Source organism: Sphaerodactylus townsendi, linkage group LG11 (genome assembly GCF_021028975.2).
Source record: "Sphaerodactylus townsendi isolate TG3544 linkage group LG11, MPM_Stown_v2.3, whole genome shotgun sequence".
NCBI lineage: Eukaryota > Metazoa > Chordata > Lepidosauria > Squamata > Sphaerodactylidae > Sphaerodactylus > Sphaerodactylus townsendi.
In genome coordinates this window covers 9,692,258-9,710,519 of record NC_059435.1, presented here as the reverse complement: position 1 = coordinate 9,710,519, position 18,262 = coordinate 9,692,258, and the positions used below count along the sequence as shown (strand labels likewise).

Sequence of the window (18,262 nt, the reverse complement as noted above, 5' to 3'; positions counted from 1 at the left end):
TACTTGGCTGATTAAAGTTAAGCTGTATGAAATATGTCACTTTGTAAAGCAAGCTTTTCTTCCAGTGAACATGCTTTCAAAAAAAATGACAAGTTACCTGTAAAAGTGAAGAAGATGACATTTTGCAACCCAGCTCTCTGCATTTTCACATGATGGCACTCTGACTTAAGGATGGCAATCTCACAGGCAAGCTCGACCACCAGCTTGCTCAGTATCTGAAGCAATTTCTTCTCAAAGGGGGTGTTGTAGCCGCTGTTGCAGGGAGCTGCATGATATCGGGCTGTAAACTCATAGTGAAACTTAGGATCAGCATACGCTGCAGAAGAACGACAATACGATTAACGTCATTTTCTTCATGGTAAGAACATAAGAACAAGCCAGCTGGATCAGACCAGAGTCCATCTAGTCCAGCACTCTGCTACTCGCAGTGGCCCACCAGGTGCCTTTGGTACTTTAAAACTCAAAAACGAAATATAAAATGGCTGATTCATCAGTACAGGTATTCTACATTCTCTTTTCTACTAGGAGGTTTTATAAGCACAGAGGAAAGGAAAATGCATGATTGGCAAATTATGGCCAGGACTCTGCGCAACTTTACGGCACTCCAGGGCGCGGACAGGCCTAGCGGGATTTGTCCCTTGCCCCCTTTGAATGACTAACCATTCAGTTTCAGAAGAGGTTAGCCATGTAGCTTAGGACTTGTCCTGCTTAAGAAGCCAGTATGTAAAGTTATTTCAATTCCCAAATGAAAATAATTGGCCTTGCCCTGCCCCCCCAAAAAGATACCACCAGTTAATAAAGACAGAAAATGAAGCCAGGAGAGAGGACCTCTAGATTTTACTCCTTTAAAAGAAGAGGAGGAAGAGGAAGAGTTGAAGAGTTTGGATTTGCACCCCACTTTTCTCAACCTTAAGGAGTCTCAGAGCAGTTTACCAACTCCTTCTCTTTCTCTCCTCCTTGTGAGGCAGGTAGGACTGAGAGAGTTTTGAGAGAACTGTGACTAGCCGAAGGTCACCCATGTGGAGCAGCAGGGAAACAAACCTGGTTCGCTAGATAAGAGTCCGCCACTCATCTGAAGGAGTGGGTAATCAAACATGGATCTCCAGGCTATAGTCCACTGCTGGCTCTCACCATGCATGGAGAACTACAGAACTATTGCAGGGGAGGAAGGTGGGAGAGACCAGGAGAACAAAATACAGGACCAAGGGAGGGGCACTAAGTCATACAGTCACCAAAACTGGGTTGTGACAGCCACCACCTCTAGCCCCAGATGACCAGAGATTGTCCACCGAGTATCTGAATCAGGTCTGAATAGAGGGGTACTAACAGGCAAGGCCCGGGGAAAGCAATGGCAAACTACCCCACAAAAGAGGCTTGCCTATAAAATTACTGCTTGCAGTGGTAGCCCAGGGTCGGATACGACTGAAGGGGAAACTTTACCTTTTTTAAAAAAATAGGCAAGGCACAGTGCTAACAGGATAGTTGAAGGTACTCAGATATCTGGACCATTTCATTTCACTCCAGATGGTACCACAAGCAGAAGGGATATGCTTTGGGGGTTGGGAGGAATCCCAGGCAAAGGTACCTATTGCCCAAAGAGCAAAAACTAAGGCTCATTCCGCACATGCAGAATAATGCACTTTCAAACTGTTTTCAGTGCTCTTTGAAGCTGTGCGGAATGGCAAAATCCACTTGCAAACAGTTGTGAAAGTGGTTTGAAAACACATTATTTTGCGTGTGCGGAAGGGGCCTAAAACAGAACTGACATCCATTGGCATATGGGAAGCAAAGCAGACTTTTATAAACCAGAATTGATCCACCCCATTCTGCTAAGTGCATGGCTGTCTGAAAAAAGAATGGCGTCTAAGTCAGACGCCCAGAAAACGCTCAGCCAATAATCACTGAAATACCCATTCTACCCTCCTTAGTCAACCATTTATACAGTTTTCAAAAATATGTAAGGATTCAAATAATATCCCACTGATGACAAAAAGAGGTTTTCTGGGCTCCAGTTGGACCCAATCCAGCCCGAAAGAGAGCTGGTAAAGTGTGGATAAACGGTAGGAAAAGAATACTACTGTATTATAATAAGGGCATTCGGGTCCAGAATGAAGTTCTGCAGGACACAGTGTGACAACTGTTTCCTCGGTAAAGGGGAGTTAAAAACATGTTTTGGAATCTCAGTGTTCATTTTAACACAAGGCGGAATGGCAGCATAATAAAACTGCCTGCAAGCTCTGTTCCTACAACCAGAGGGAATGAAAAGTAATACGGAAAACAAAGAACCATCTGTACTTTCAGAAAGTAATGGGGTTATACTGCTAAGGAAGGCTCAGGAGCCTATTTTTTCTTCTACTTTTCAATTTAAGCTTCACGCGTCTTTTGAAAGTAACTGATGATTTAAAATTTCCTGATTGAGAAGCCCACAGAAAGTCTTCCTGTGTCCTCTATTAGTGGGATTCCAATTACTGCATCTCATTAAAAGTGAAACGAAGCACATAACCAAGCGTGCTTAATTACTACTGAGTTCAATGAGGTTTAAGCATATTTTACACTGAATTTCCTCCTATAATTTCCGCAAACCCAACTTGTGTTCTACAGCAGTAAAGAAAAATTTTAATATCTTACCATAAATAATATATTTGATCAAATAGCTTTTTTCATCTTGCTCGGTGGTTGGCTTAAATACAAGGGAACATGTGTAAACTCCACTCATTTCGGGTTTAAATTCCCGTAACAGCAGAGTTCCGGTTGGGGTTATTTTCGAAGTCTTATTTCCTATTTTAAGAGGTAAAATCAAATTTAGTTTGATAGCATAAGAAATGGATGTTGAAGACCAAGCTGGAACTCCAGCTACTGCAGTGCCATATTTTAACTTCTTGGTCCAGGACTTCGTGGCAGTCTAATCTAAACAGTATCACTACAGTCAAAATAGGATAAGTTATTATTAGATCTTAATGTAAATAAAGGGTGTCATCAACAGGTGCAGTTCTTGGTAGGTGCTGCCTTTGCTAGGGAGCTGTTCATTTATTTATATAAATAAATACATACATACATACATACATATAAATATTAAAAATATATTGAATATATATCAGATTTAATACACCGCCCCATCCTCAAAGAGCCCTGGGCAGTGTACAACCAACAAAACAATCCCATTAAATCATGATCAATAAAACAACATTTTTAAATAAGAGCCAAACGCAATTACCCTGTTTCCCCAAATATAAGACATCCCCGGAAAATAAGACGTAGTAGAGGTTTTGCTGAAGTGCGAAATATAAGGCATCCCCCAAAAGTAAGACGTAGCAAAGTTTTTGTTTGGAAGCATGCCTGACTAACAGAATACAGAAATATAAGACATCCCCTGAAAATAAGACATAGCGCATCTTTGGGAGCAAAAATTAATATAAGACACTGTCTTATATTCGGGGAAACACGGTAACAACCAGCTCCAACCTCCATCTTAAAATCAGATGATGTCATAAACAATGGACGCATCAAGCGGGCGGCATAATATAGACAAGCCCCCAAGGTGGAATATGGGGCGCAGGGGATGGCACTACAAGGAAGACTCTCAGGCTGGTACCAGTCTCAAGTTGCTGCATTTCTCTCGTGTCAAGACAAGACGGAAATAACCAGGCAGAATCAGGGTTACTTGAAGATGGTATCTTTTCAAGACTTGGTCAGACTCCTACATTCATTCCAGAAACAGGGCGAACGATTACTCAGGGGCAATGTCCAAACAAATAAGATAAACCTGCTTCATTCACAGTGTTTTCCTCTCCTCTAAGCAGAAGAAATGGACAAGTTCAAGGGATCTATGTGCTCTATGACAAACTAAAATGCAGCCAACGCTCTGCAGAAATGAAGAACACCCGCAGAAGATATGCAGGCGAACACTAAGAATAAACATTAATTTTACATTACAAACACAATTAAGACAATGTTGTCTTTCATATCTTATGGAACTCTAGTTCTAACACGAATGACTACATTTTCTAATTTTTTTACATTTTTGGATTCCACAACAGATTTTTTCAGGGAGGAGGGGGCTTGATTTTTGCCACCTCTTCAGGCCTCCAAATGCCCCCCCCCCCCCCGATACTGTGCAGGTGTCACAACTACCAGTAGCTTTGGGAGGGGGAGATGTGTGGAGTTGCTTTCGCTTTTGCAGGTGCTTGGCTATCTTACTGCCTGGCCTTGAGTGTCTACTGCAGGGATGGGCCTCAAGCCTGGGTTTCTTTTTGCTGTACTGTTCTCAAGTGGGGGTGGGGTAGTGGGGGTCACATTATCAATTGCTTGGCGCCTTTTTGCCAGAATCTTCTTCTTCCTTGTTCTCTGAAGTCTGCCAATAAAATCCTTGAGCCAATCGAGTGTTTATTGGATTCTGATCCAGGGGATTGACAGCAGGGGATGGTCCCCTGCCCCACAGGAACAACTTTTTGAGGAACATTTAGAATATCAATTGGAGAGCCCTTTATGGGCATCCATGGGGCTGGCTTTCGCCCCAAGAGTAGGGGAATGGAGATCAATCTGGTCAATAACTTCAACTAAGTTGACTCTAGTCAACTGCTTCAAAGTGCTTCACATTCCAAGCTTCCACCACAAGCCTCAACATAACATGTGTTATGTTGGAATACTCAAATCTCCCAGAAAATTCTGGAATCCAGTTGGATAATCCATAATAAGACCATTTTAACTGGGTCCTGCAGGTTGTGGGAGTCATATTCGCCCTTGCCTTGAGTAGACAGTGATTAGATGATGGTGTGACAGACCACAGAAGAAAACTTAAATTTTAAAAGTGCACGTCTGACTGAATCAAACATAGTTTACATAGAGTGAGGCACAAAAGCCCAGGAAAACAGGAGAAGCCACCTGATTGGCTGCAGCATCCAGCACCATGATTGGCCTGATGGCTAGATGATGCATGGGAGAAGGTCAACTCCCTGACAGAACGTTTGAAGAGGCTTTTGGACTTCAGAGTTCTCGGTGTTAAGAGCTATCATGCCTTAAACGAGTTTTAAAGCACAACATCTCTGAGGGGAGTAGTTTTGCTTTGTGTTTCCTCAAGTAGAGAGTTTTATGTTTTAGTTGAGGGATTTTTTCTGTGAGGGCTGAGTCAGGGTACTGAATATATGTCCCAAGCCTGTGTGTATGAACAAGTCATTAGCCACAACATCTTCAGTTTGGGGAACTGTACCATCTAAAAACAACTATATAACATCTAAGCTGAACTGCAACTGAGAATTGAAACAGACAAATCTATGCTTGAACAACTAAATACTGACCCTCTGTGGCAAGCTCTGGTGTATATATATTCCTCCTGCCTTATTTGCTTCATCAATTCCATGTCTCCAAGTTATTCATTTCCCTTTCCCATCTCTTCTGTGTTAATCAATCTTTGATTCTGTTCAAGTTCAACATCTGCCTCAGTACTTATTTTGTGTGCCTTACTAAAGGGTTTGCCTAGAAAGGTTTTAAGTCAACGGAAATCCTTCACCTTCTGAGCCAATTACAGGGTGAGGGAAAGTGCTTATATTATTCCATATGTTACCATCTTTCTGAAGCACCTCAGTCCCTGAAGGGAAAAGGCAGGAAAATCTATCTAACAAGCTACATCACAGAGCAGTTCCTCTGCCTGAAGAAGTTACAAAGAGTGTAGGGGTCAGTCGCAGATTGCTCAGGCCAAAACTCCAGCCCCTAACAAGAGCCCTCAAGTTTGTACAAGGAGTCTGCAAAAGTTGAAGGTCTCAAGGAAGATAATAGCCAGTGAAGATAATTATGTCTAAAATATAACCTCTTTCATGTGATGGGCCAATCAAAATTTGAGAAAGACCAATCATAGCCAAAGAAGGCATAAAATCCTAGCTCTTTTCTGGCAAAGAGTACTCAGCATAAGTGAACTTTCCCAGAACAATTCAACAATCTAGGTGCCTCCAGCACCACATGAGAAAGAACTTCCACCAACTTGGAGAGGGTACCCACTTGGGAACAAGGCAGCCAGTAAACAAGCAGAATGCCTTATTCAGAGGCATATGGCCCCCATGTCCCTGAGTGCACGCCTTTCGGCCACGTGGGTGACCCCCGGGTGCCCCTCACATGACAAAATGGTGTGTGTGCACGCCACCAAGCCCTGCCCCCTACAGGGAGGTGGGGGGCAGGGCTTGACGGCAGATGACAGTGGAGCCCGCCTGGGCCACCCCCCGCTGCCGAGCCCCGCCCCCCACTCTCTATGCAGGCTGGCTTTTGCCCTCCCCACACCCTGAGGACGGCAGGAGCTGGCCTGCAGAGAAGCAGAAGGTGGGGCTCGGACCGAGCCCCGCCCCCGAGCGCAGGGTGGCACCCGGAGGTGTTGCCCCTGGGCACCATTTCCCCTCAATACACTTCTGGCCTTATCTACCCCTGGTCTGTAATAGAAGGAGCACGTAATCAATGCTGGCTGTAGTTTGTACAAGAAGTCTGCAAACGTTGAAGGACTCAAGGAAGATAATAGCCACTACTCTTCCCTGGGCGCCTGTGCAGGGTTGGTAAAAGGCAGCATAACATGGCATGATTAGTTGGGAGAGACACACCATGTCATTCCCTTCCAACCAGGTCTCTGTTAGGTAAACCAGGTAAACATCCTCTTCCCATAATATCCCAGATAGGCAAGCAGTTTAGCCTCACTGATCTTATTTATTTCTTCATTAGATTTGTATCCTGCCCTTTCCTGGCCAATGTCAGGCTCATGGTGGTTAACAGCATAAACAATGCAAGACAAGCAAAGAATCCTTATAGAATTAAAACCACAACAATTAAAATACCTGTTGGCGCCTCCCCGGGTGACCAACCAAGGAGAAACAGGGGCTCTTGCATCATCATGCAATAAGAATCCTTTCCAAATACTGGCCAACTTTGCAGCAACCCACTCCCATATCTACTAGGATTAAACTGTGTCTTAAATTCCTAGTTTATAGCCAAGAATAAACTCTAGAGCTGTCATAAGCTGCAGTTTGTTCCCAACCTAGAAGTTTTTAATCTCTGCCCTCCTGAGACTGGGAAGAAAGGAAGACAGCACATAAGTACAGACTTATTTTCACCATGAACAAAATTTCTTAGTACAGTCAATACCAGTTCTCAACAAGCTCTAGGCAAAACGAAGAAATTTCCAGTCCCACAAATGTCCGTGAGAATTAAGAACATGGTTAAACCTCTTCTTTTTCTTTACTTTGGCTGAACAGGCCATAAAGCTTGTTTCCTGGATTCTTATGACCCACCCATGAAAAATGAAGAGGCAAATACAACTGATAGACTTGCAGTGGTTCTCAACCTTCCTAATGCCGTGACCCTTTAATACAGTTCCTCATGTTGTGATGACCCCCGACCCTAACATTTATCCATTTTACAGATGGAGAATACTGATGCAGAGAGTCTTAGGCGACCCCTGAGAAAGGGTCGTTCGACCCCCAAAGGGGTCCCGACCCCCAGGTTGAGAACCACTGTTTTCAAGGCATTTAAGAGCAATTAAAGCCTACTAAAATCAGTGAAGGCCCAAAATATATTTTTTTAAACTTACCACTTGTGTTTAGAAATAAAGTGAGAAAACTTCCTACCTCCAACCACATCACCCTCTGGTCCATGCCACTGGAATATTGGATCAATCAATTCAGAATTTCTCAGATGATTTGTCACGCAGAGAATATGTGGGCTGTTGTGACTTGTCTTGACATAAACTTTAACTGAAAGTATAAAGCATTATTATTATAAAACTGAAGTCACAATCCATTCTATTTATACATCACATATATAGTGTAGCTGCACTGACAGCAGAAAAGTCAGGGAAGAAGAGAACGCTGATGCAGAGAGTCTTAGGCGACCCCTGGGAAAGGGTCGTTCAACCCCCAAAGGGGTCCCGACCCCCAGGTTGAGAACCACTGATCTAAGAAGACTGGGGTAGCCAGTAGAACAGACCCTGCTTAGCTTCTGAGGTCTAAGACAGTGGTTCTCAACCTTCCTCATGCCGCAACCCTTTAACACAGTTCCTCATGTTGTGGTGACTCCCAACCCTAACATTTATCCATTTTACAGATGGAGAACGCTGATGCAGAGAGTCTTAGGCGACCCCTGTGAAAGGGTCGTTCAACCCCCAAAGGGGTCCCAACCCACAGGTTGAGAACCACTGTTGTAGAGAAATCTGGCAACTGTCTCTGTGGTGAGTGGGTGGGAATCACTGAGGAGAGACGCTACCAAGTCCCTGTCTGGTTTCACTAAATCCTTTTCCCTCCTGACGGCTTCGGGGAAAACAGGGCGATGGAGAGCAAATTTATTGCATTTAAGGAGAATGTGTTTGGTTGATTCCGGAGGGCCTTCGCAGCAGGAACATACTCTGCTTTCCTGTGGCATGTTATTGGTCGTGAAGATGGGCTGCCCTTGTCCCTATTCTTTCCAAGTCTGATTGTAGTTAAAACACTGCAAACTTGCCAACTGCTTCCTCTGTTTTTAGAACTACACGTATCATGTATTACGAGCGTTCTCAGTGTAATTGCGTAATTACATAAGAAAAAACTGCATTTGTAATTTCACTGTTTGAAGCGTCCACACAATTATCAAAAGAAATCATACTGAATTAAATATCTTTAAAATATACCTGGCAAATTGGTTGATCCGACGACTTTCAATCCTTTAGCATCTGAATTGGAAGAACAATGAACTGGCAAAACAGGGGGGGGGAAAGAAAGTGTAAAAATGTAAACTTTAGGAAGGAATGTAAAATATACATGAATGCTGGCTAATCAGAGATAGTTTTACGAGCACTGCGGGGACAGGGCGAGAGGTAAATCTGATAAATAAAAATTTAAAAAATAAAATAAATAAAGATGGACTTAAGCATATGAAACTAGGTAAAGAGTTGAAATAAGAGCCAGAACTGCATAGCAAATAGTCAGTGAAGGTTGTGGATTGCTTTAGTCCGAAGAGTCCTGGCTGAATTCCCGCTGCCTGACTTTGAGTGAAACAATTTCACGTGGTTCAGACATAACGAGAGGTTTGCAGCTACACCAATAAACCTGATGGATCTCTAGGCTGACATACTGCTGGCCTGCTGTCACGCATGCCAGCAAAATATCTACCTGGGTTGTTGCTTTTTTTCACAGCTTGCCATTACATCCAAATTGCCAACTACGGTTTGTGCTTTCCAGGCAAACGAGGATTAAACCACTGTTTGGAGCCCTGATTAGTAGGGAACGTAAAAGTCACAGGAAATCCTTTATTGACTAGAAAACCTTTTGTGTCCTAGGAGCAGCAGTGGCGTAGGAGGTTAAGAGCTCGTGTATCTAATCTGGAGGAACCGGGTTTGATTCCCTGCTCTGCCGCTTGAGCTGTGGAGGCTTATCTGGGGAATTCAGATTAACCTGTACACTCCCACACACGCCAGCTGGGTGACCTTGGGCTAGTCACAGCTCTTCGGAGCTCTCTCAGCCCCACCTACCTCACAGGGTGTTTGTTGTGAGGGGGGAAGGGCAAGGAGATTTTAAGCCCCTTTGAGTCTCCTGCAGGAGAGAAAGGGGGGATATAAATCCAAACTCTTCTTCTTCTTCTTCTTCTAAGGCCACGTGTACTTAGAGTGCACCAAATGCAGTTATCGGCAGCAGCTGAATTAGGAGGGCTATTTGTCATCTATTAGTTTAGAAATTAATATGGAAGTTACATTCTTAATTCTGCCACATTTAAGTGCTGATCTTTGAAATTTTTATATATATGCCAAATATTCAAGGTTTCATAACACACATTATACTAAAACTTCATAATTACCTATGGATGACAAGCTTTACTGATGTTTGAGTAACATGCAAATGTATGTACGTATAATTAATATGCTTGCGTTACGTTTTGGGTACCAGTCTAAGTATCTTTTTTTGCATCACAGACTTACAGTTTTAAAATATTACAAATAATACAGAAATAATTAAAAAGATCAAGGTGATTAACTTCAACCATTTCTTGATATAATTAAAATTTAGTAGGGTTTTTTTAAAAATCCAGGTTAGAACTGATTGAGGTTTTCCAGCTGTTTCTTGAGGTCATATGATCCCACTTTCATGATCGGATCTATTTAACATGATACTCCTTTAAATGTTCTTGATCCTTTGTTTTAAGAAAGGAGTTAATGGATTAACAGCATCAGCCCAGACACAATTTTTTTTATTTTTCACGTGAACATTAGCACTTGAACATTTCTAAAGTGTGGAACAAAAAACTACAAAATTCATTTCTAACACACTGAAGATGAAAGGGAATCTGTTAAATATATTTTCTCCTATTTTCCTTCATAATCTGCACCTTTTTTTAACAAAAAGTTTTATTATTACATTATTGCATTAAACATTACATATTAGACATTCTAATAATAAACATTCAAACACAAACAAATCACATATCACATTGTAAATTATACATTACACCCTACTAATTCGACAATGAATCACCGTGGACATTCAAAATTACCCCCTCTTAAAATATACCCTATCCCCCTTATCATCTATACCTTCTCTCCATCCTTACCAATTCTATAGCCTCTTTTCTATAACATTTAATCTCTTATCTCTTATCACTAATCCCCTTCCTTATTTCCCTAGTCATAATCTGCACTTTTAACGAAAGTTTTTATGAACCAAGCAATAGTTTCACTAACACCTAAATCCACAAGATGGAGCTCTTCAATCACTAACTAGCCGCTGGGCAGCCCCACTGACTTTAAAGCTTTCTTTCACGGTCCTACTGAAATCACTAGGATAAGGTACTTAATGATAGATGTATTGTGTTGTATTTACCCCCAGTTCTGGGACAGAAAATACCCTGTAAACCTGGCTAAGGACTCAGTCACCATATTATTACTGTTCCAGGAATAATAGTTCATGTACTATAAGCAGGCAAGAAGGGAGCCTCAAATCAAAGAAGTATGAGAATCTGCAGGATGCAACTGTTTCTCCCCGACACCACCCCTAATATAAATCAAAGTCTGGGTTGTGTTACACTGCCGTGGTCTGAGAATTTGCTTATTCTAAAAACTATTCTCAGATCAACATTAATTTTGGCGGTATTTATCACTTCGGCTTCAAATCACGCAACTTAATTCTGATTCTGAACTAGGCAGGGCGGATCTGATACAAATCAAATCGATTTAAAGCACTAGATTTGTTTTAAATTATAGTTTTCTATTTGATTTAAATTATAGCAAGGTTTGATTTAAATTATAGTTTTCTACATAAAGACTCATTCTTACTCGAATAATTTTCATATTTAAAACCAGATGAAGGGTTTGTTTTTAGAATCATGCCTGTCTCATGCACAGGTAGAGGAACATCATTACAATATTCCCAAACTTGTTCTCTCTTACGGCCTGCTGCGACTACAGATTTGCCATACTGCAGCTCCCCGCATGTCTTGGCCCCCGCCATTTTGTTTGCCAGCACTCCGACACATTCAGGTGCCTGCCCCTGTTCCAACTCCCTGGCAGGTCCTGCGGTTCCCGAACAAAAACTGAACACATGAAGCTGCCTTATGTTGAACCAGACCATCAGCCCAAGTATTGTCTACTCAGACTGGCCGCTGCTCTCCAGGGCGCGATGCGGGGGTCTTTCACATCACTTTTAACTGGCGATGCTGGGAACTGAACCGGGGACCTTATGCTCTGTCACTGAGTCACTGAATAGCAATGATATATAGAAAGTATTATTGATAACAGTATCAGTCAAAGAAATGTTGGTCAGTCAGATCTAACATAATGTCCCCAGTGTGATACGGTGGTCAGAGCAGAGCTGTAGCAAGGGGGAACTGCGCCCGGGTGTGCCCTCGCCCCCGCCCCACAACGCCCCCACCAGAGTGTCCAGTTGGGATCTGGGAGACCCATGTTTGAACCCCACTCTATCATGAACATTTGCCGGTGACCTTGGGCCACCGTACTCTCCGTCCAACCCACCTCACAGGGTTGTAAGGAGAATAAAAAAGACTAGAAGAATGTAAGCTGCTTTGAGTCCTCCTTGAGAAGAATGGTGAAATGAAGTAAAGAGACAGATGAACAAGGACACACAAGTACTTATTTTCTCAAGAATAACATGAATGTAGATTTTTCCTTCATAGAAGGTCCATTCAGGGGCACCAACTGCTCAGACCTAAAAGAGACAGTACTATTCCAGAATCTCTGTTCACATGACAATGCTTATGCTATAAGCAAAGCAACTAACTAGCCCAACACATATGCAATGTATAATTAAATCAGCAGGTGTTCCTGAACCATTTAAGCCCTCTATTGAAGCTCCCACTGGCAATAAGCCCAAATGGACTATTCATACATCCACTTCATTTAATTCATTTACCTCATTTACTTTATTTATAGTCCACCTTTCTTTTTGAGATAATTGTCACCCAGTAATAAGTTTTAAAAACTGTATTAAAATTACTTAATGAGGTAAATTACTTAAAACATATTAACTTGCACCATATGACTTTGGAAAAGCTGTCCTCACGCAATGGCGTGACTTAGACATTCATTATATCCCTTTGATTCTGGGTGCTGACACACTGAACAACTTTGGACCGTGAACTCTCCAAAGGAAGTGTTAAGAGAGCCCCTATTTATGCATTCATTTGTTCATGAAATATATACCACATTTTTCAAACAGCCCACAGCAGGGAATTCCAGACATCTGAAGCAGCAACTGAGAAGATCTATCTTCCTTTAAAAAATCAGCCTGGCCATTAAGTAAGTTGGTACTTGAAGCTTTATAGGCACATAATGTACAGCTTTCTGGGTCACCTTGAACTGGATTCAAGCACATATTGATAACTAATGCAACTGTTTCAGTTCTGCGTTGATGCTTGATGAGAGTGGTGTAGTAGTGTAGTGATTAAGAGAAGGTGGACTCCATAATCTGAAGTACAGCGTTTGATTACCAACTCCTCCGCATGAGCAGCAGACTCTACTCTGGTGAACTGGATTTGTTTCCCCATTCCTACAGTCCTACTGGTGACTTTGGGCTAGTCTCAGTTTGTTCAGAACCCTCTCAGTTCCACCTACCTTGCAAGGTGTCTGTTGCGGGGAAAGGGAGGGAAAGGAGTTTGTAAGCCCCTTCGAGTCTCCTTACAGGAGAGAAAGGGGAAGTATACATCCAAACCCTCCTTCTTGATTCACATCAGCCTAGCAACAATATTCTGCAAATTTGCTTTCAGATCCAACCCAATCTAGAAGAAGAATTTGGATTTATATCCCGCGTTTCTCTCCTGCAAGAAGTGTCAAAGCAACTTAAGGCCCCTTCCGCACACACAAAATAATGCATTTTCAAACCACTTTCACAACTGTTTGCAAATGGATTTTGCCATTCCGCACAGCTTCAAAGAGCACTGAAAGCAGTTTGAAAGTGCATTATTCTGCATGTGCGGAATGAGCCTAAGAGTGGGGAAACAAATCCAGTTCACCAGATAAGAGTACGCTGCTCATGTGGAAGAGTGGGGAAACAAACCCAGTTCTCCAGATCAGAGTCCACCGCTCCTAACAAATACACCATGCTGGCTGCAAGCACAGCAGGGTTTAATCTTGAGGACACGAGGAATGCCTGGCAGTGGGTAGATCTGTAGCCTTTACAGACTTCAGTTTCTGCCAAAAATGAAAACTGAATCAGAAACGGTCAGTAAATACCGTGTTATTGGCTGTTTCGTTCCACTTTTGCTTCCACATTCCATACTGCATTGAGGTTTATCGAAAGTATCCAAATGATCATATTTCCTCTTGCTTTGCTGCAATCTTTCCCAAACCTTGTTCAGTACAATCTTTTCGGAATGATCAAAGCCAAAGCACCTCCGGACCTCGTGTTAATGGGAAGGTATGCACTTTTGCAGATCTTGCCCAAGTTAGCAACTTTTTTTCTCACATAAATCTCTCCCACTACTGCTGTTCACCCAAGAACACCAAAGGGGCTTTCAAAATCAGCAACTGACAGATCAGTACAGTGCAACGTTATAATGATGTACTGCCATGATGTACTAGCTCCTGGTTATCTTTTTGAAGTCTCTAGCCTTCTTCTTTGTGGAGTTAAAAGGGGAAAGATTCAGATTGCACTTTTTCCCTTATAACTTCCCAAAAGGAGAGGCCAGAGACTGACTTGTTAACAAAGCTGGGAGCTAGTACACAGTTACAACGCACTGTTATAACATTGTGCTACAGCAATCTGTCAATTACTGATTGTTAATGAAGCCCCCGAAAAAGCCATCTGGCTGAAGAATGGTACAGTAGGCCAAAGCAAGGGAGATGCAGAGAAATCTTCTATGAGGATGCTCCAGTGTCACTGCAAATTCAGACACATTCACAGCAGGAACAAGATCTCTAGGGAGAATCATCTCCATTTGGAAGCAGCCTCGATTTTCACTGTTTAGGCCCTCAACACTGTTCCCAGGTTAACAATGGGAATCAACTGAATGATAAATTACTACAAAGTACACCAAGATGAAGCACGTCCCATCTATGGAGCTGTACAATTTTGTTAGTTACAAGCTTTCTGGAGGGTCTCTAATGGGCTAAAGAAAGGACATAGATGAGTGCAGTGACATCCGTCTAGCCTTTTATTGTAGAAAGGAAGGCTTGGGTCAGGATTTGCATGTGCACAATTTTACTTAATCATCTGGAGCTTTTATACTAAATAACATGCAAACATTCTTCACATTCTGGTGAAGCAGTGTAGCCATGACCAGTATTTGTAGACTGAGGAAAATGCTGACAGAAACACAATTACCTTCACCAGGGGGAAAGTTATGGCTGTACACACACGCAGCTCATTCCAACGGCCTCCTTTTGCTAATCTGCATCGAAGTGACATCAAAACCCCATGGCTAAAAGTTGCTTCTCCAAACAGAATCAGGTTTTGTCAAAGGGTTTCACGACCAGAATCACTGGAGTGTTGAGGGGTTTCCGGGCTGTATGGCCGTGTTCCAGTAGCATTCTCTTCTGACGTTTCGCTTGCATCTGTGGCTGGTAGCCACAGATGCAGTCAGCAGAAAATGTGGGACATACAGCCCGGAAAACCCACAACACTGCAGAATCAGGTTTCCCACTCGTCTGTTACATTCATTCATGAATTATGTATGTTGTGCAGCTCTACTGGATCTGTTGCAGCCAAAGCAGCAGCACTTTGAAGACTAGCAAGTGGGCCTCCTTTGGTTTGTATCCCAAGAAGCTCCAACTCACAAAAGGTTATGGTGAAATCAACTCAGTTGGTCTCTGAAGGGCTATCATCTTCCCAGTTTGTTTTGTTGCTGCAGAGCCACGCGGAATTACCAAGGGTAGAAAAATGTCCACAGTCTGTGACAGTTTACAATGCAATAAAATGTTACCAGCCTTTAATAAGGCACCAACAGGATCTCATGTATGAAAGCCAACTAGAAAACCTAGAAGAAGAGAAGAAGAAGAGTTTGGATTTATATCCCCCCTTTCTCTCCTGTAGGAGACTCAAAGGGGCTTACAATCTCCTTGCCCTTCCCCCCTCACAACAAACACCCTGTGAGGTGGGTGGGGCTGAGAGAGCTCCGAAAAGCTGTGACTAGCCCAAGGTCACCCAGCTGGCCTGTGTGGGAGTGCACAGGCTAATCTGAATTCCCCAGATAAGCCTCCACAGCTCAGGCAGCAGAGCTGGGAATCAAACCCGGTTCCTCCAGATTAGATACACGAGCTCTTAACCTCCTACGCCACTGCTGCTCCTAGAAAACCTAAACACTACTTTATAATGTTATGCATGATCTTTTATGCATGGAGTGACTAAAATGTTCCGATAGTCATAAGATAGGAAGAAAAAGATTCATACTACAAAGGCATCCCCCCCAATGCATGATGGTAGATTATTTATTTAGTTGGGTTATTTATTTTAGTTTACACACTGCCCTTCCCCAGACAGGTTCACAGCAGCTTCAAACTGAGCATCTTACAGGGTTGCCAGGCTCCAGGTGGGGCCTGGAGATCCTCAGAATTGCAAGTGACTGCCAGACTACAGAGATCAGTTTGGCTGGAGAACATAACTATTGGGGTGCTGTGTGGTTTCCAGGCTGTATGGCCGTGTTCTATCATCAGATCCTCTGAAGATGCCAGCCACAGATGCAGGCAAAATGTCAGGAGAGAATGCTGCTAGAACACGGCCATACAGCCCGGAAACCACACAGCACCCCAGTGATTCCGGCCGTGAAAGCCTTCGACAATACATGACTATTGTTTATTTGATTTAATACCCGGCCCTCCCCAGTTGGAGCCAGGCTCAGAGCGGCTGTTTAAAACACAATAACCTCAATAAATATGCAGTTAAAACATTCCCAGTAATATTAACAATGGGATTTAAACATCTTAACCCACAACTCATTCCCCAACCCCACCCTAATTTTACAGCTCTTGTGGGTAAGGGAGCAAGGGAGAGACATCAGTCAGGAGGAGACATCTGCTGTTATGCATCCCAGGATGAAAACCCACTTCCTCCAAACGAATGCAGTGACTCCTCCTGACACAAACCTTCATTCAAAAAAGTTTAGGTGGATGTAAAAGTGTGCATCTCTAACTTAGCAAACATATACAGAAGTTCTGCAGCACATGAGAGCTAAATTTTGTTCCTGTGAATGCTTCCCACATGCACAGTTTACCACCGATTTCCCCAGTGGCCATACAGATTGTCAATTTTAAGCCCAGAAGAATGATTTGTTTTTATGGGTCTGGCGCGGCTTTGGAGGGTGTGCTCTCCAAGGCTCCGCCCCCAACCCTCCAGGAACGCCCTAGCCCAGAGTTGGCAACCTCGTGGAAAGCCATTGATGACGCAACCCTATGACATGCTAATCCTGAACGCCCTTTGAAGTGGGCACTCCTGCCCAGCCATTAAACCCAGCAGTGGAAGAGGGGCAAGAAAGAAGGAGGCCAGGGCATCCCATTCCAATCTATTGGAGACTGACCATCCCACCGTTATGAGTCCCCTCAGCAAAGGGGGGGGGGGCCGCAGAGAAGCCGGAACCCCCCCGCCCCTTGGCTCCACTTGCTCGCTTCTTACCCGAGGGGAGCCCCAGGCTCAGAATCAATGCCAGGCTGAGGGAACCCCAGAGGACGGAGGAGGGCCGGGGTCTCCTCCGCCGCCGCCCCCGGCGCCGCATCCCCGCCCTCTCGCCAATGCTCGGCCGCGCCTCAGCGAAGTTCGTTACCCCGCCGGATTCGAACGCGTGTCGTCACAGTGGCGCGAAAGGGGACCGAACAAAATGGTGGCGGGGAACAGCCGCGCGAGCGCGCCGGACGGCCGCGCATGCGCGGTCGCCTCCCGCGAAGGCTCCCTTTTCTCCCCCTCAAGGTTTCGAGGGCGGTTGCCGTGGCAACACAATCACCCGAGCAAAGGCCCGGCGAGGCGGCCTTTCATGTCCCGACGGGGCGCTCTTTGAATCAATGCCAGTCTTGAAAAATAAATCAGGGGTGTCCAACTCTGGACCTCCAGAGGTGCAGAGACTCCGATTCCCACCAGCCTCTGCCAGTGTTATGCCTCCCAGGATGAAAATCAGCTTCCTCCAAACCAATGGAGTGAATCCTCCTGACACAAACCTTTAGCCCAAAACGTTTGCGTTGATGATATAGACACGTGTGTGTGTGTGTTTACTTTAGCAAACACATGCAGAAGTTTTGCAGCACCTCAGAGGCTAGATTTCATTCCAGTGCATGCTTTCTTAGGCCTTTTCCGCATGCACAACTGGCCACAGATTTTCCAAGTGGTCAAACCCGGAGTCTTGGAAACGTTTTCTGAAAAGCCATTCCAAACACCTCCTTTCTTCTCTCCCCCCTCCCCCCCAACGTTTTGGGGTTTTTTTCCTAGTCTCTTAAGTTGCATTTATTCCACCTGCTACTCCTGAAAACATATTATTCTTGAGGTTGGTGGGATGTCAGAAGAACAATCCTCCCCTTCATCCTCTGTTTTAGGAATGAAATGACTCTATAAGGGACAGCTGGTCTGGAGAGGCTATTTTATTTTATGGACCTCCTACATAAAAATGACTGCAAGGCAAGTAGCTGTTAACATCTCTAAAGAAGTGGACTCTCTGTGTGAACACTTATTTATTAGATTTTATTGTTGCAGTCCATTGACCCTTAAAACATACATACAACAGAAAACAATATCTGGTCAACAGTAACAAACAGATCCATAGATTAAAAGGGGTAAGGTTCCATAGACTTGGGAGCAAAATATTACAAGGGAACGGCTGCTTGACATCTCTGGTTTCT

General features: G+C 43.7%; 1 protein-coding gene across 2 annotated transcripts in view; it reads right to left on the bottom strand.

Annotated features, from left to right (window-relative positions):
* The window catches only part of LOC125441076 (zona pellucida binding protein), a 36,736-nt gene extending 19,462 nt beyond the window's left edge, over positions 1–17,274 (bottom strand). The window contains exons 1-5 of one of the 2 annotated variants that reach the window (XM_048511379.1): positions 17,052–17,274; positions 8,633–8,695; positions 7,599–7,724; positions 2,629–2,778; positions 98–316 (exon numbers count right to left, since the gene is read on the bottom strand). In XM_048511379.1, coding sequence (XP_048367336.1) covers positions 98–316; positions 2,629–2,778; positions 7,599–7,724; positions 8,633–8,695; positions 17,052–17,151 — 658 coding nt within the window. In that variant the 5' untranslated portion in view covers positions 17,152–17,274. The remainder of the gene's footprint in view (positions 1–97; positions 317–2,628; positions 2,779–7,598; positions 7,725–8,632; positions 8,696–17,051) is intronic. The other variant, XM_048511380.1, reaches the window with a different exon arrangement.
* Positions 17,275–18,262: the final 988 nt, after the last annotated feature.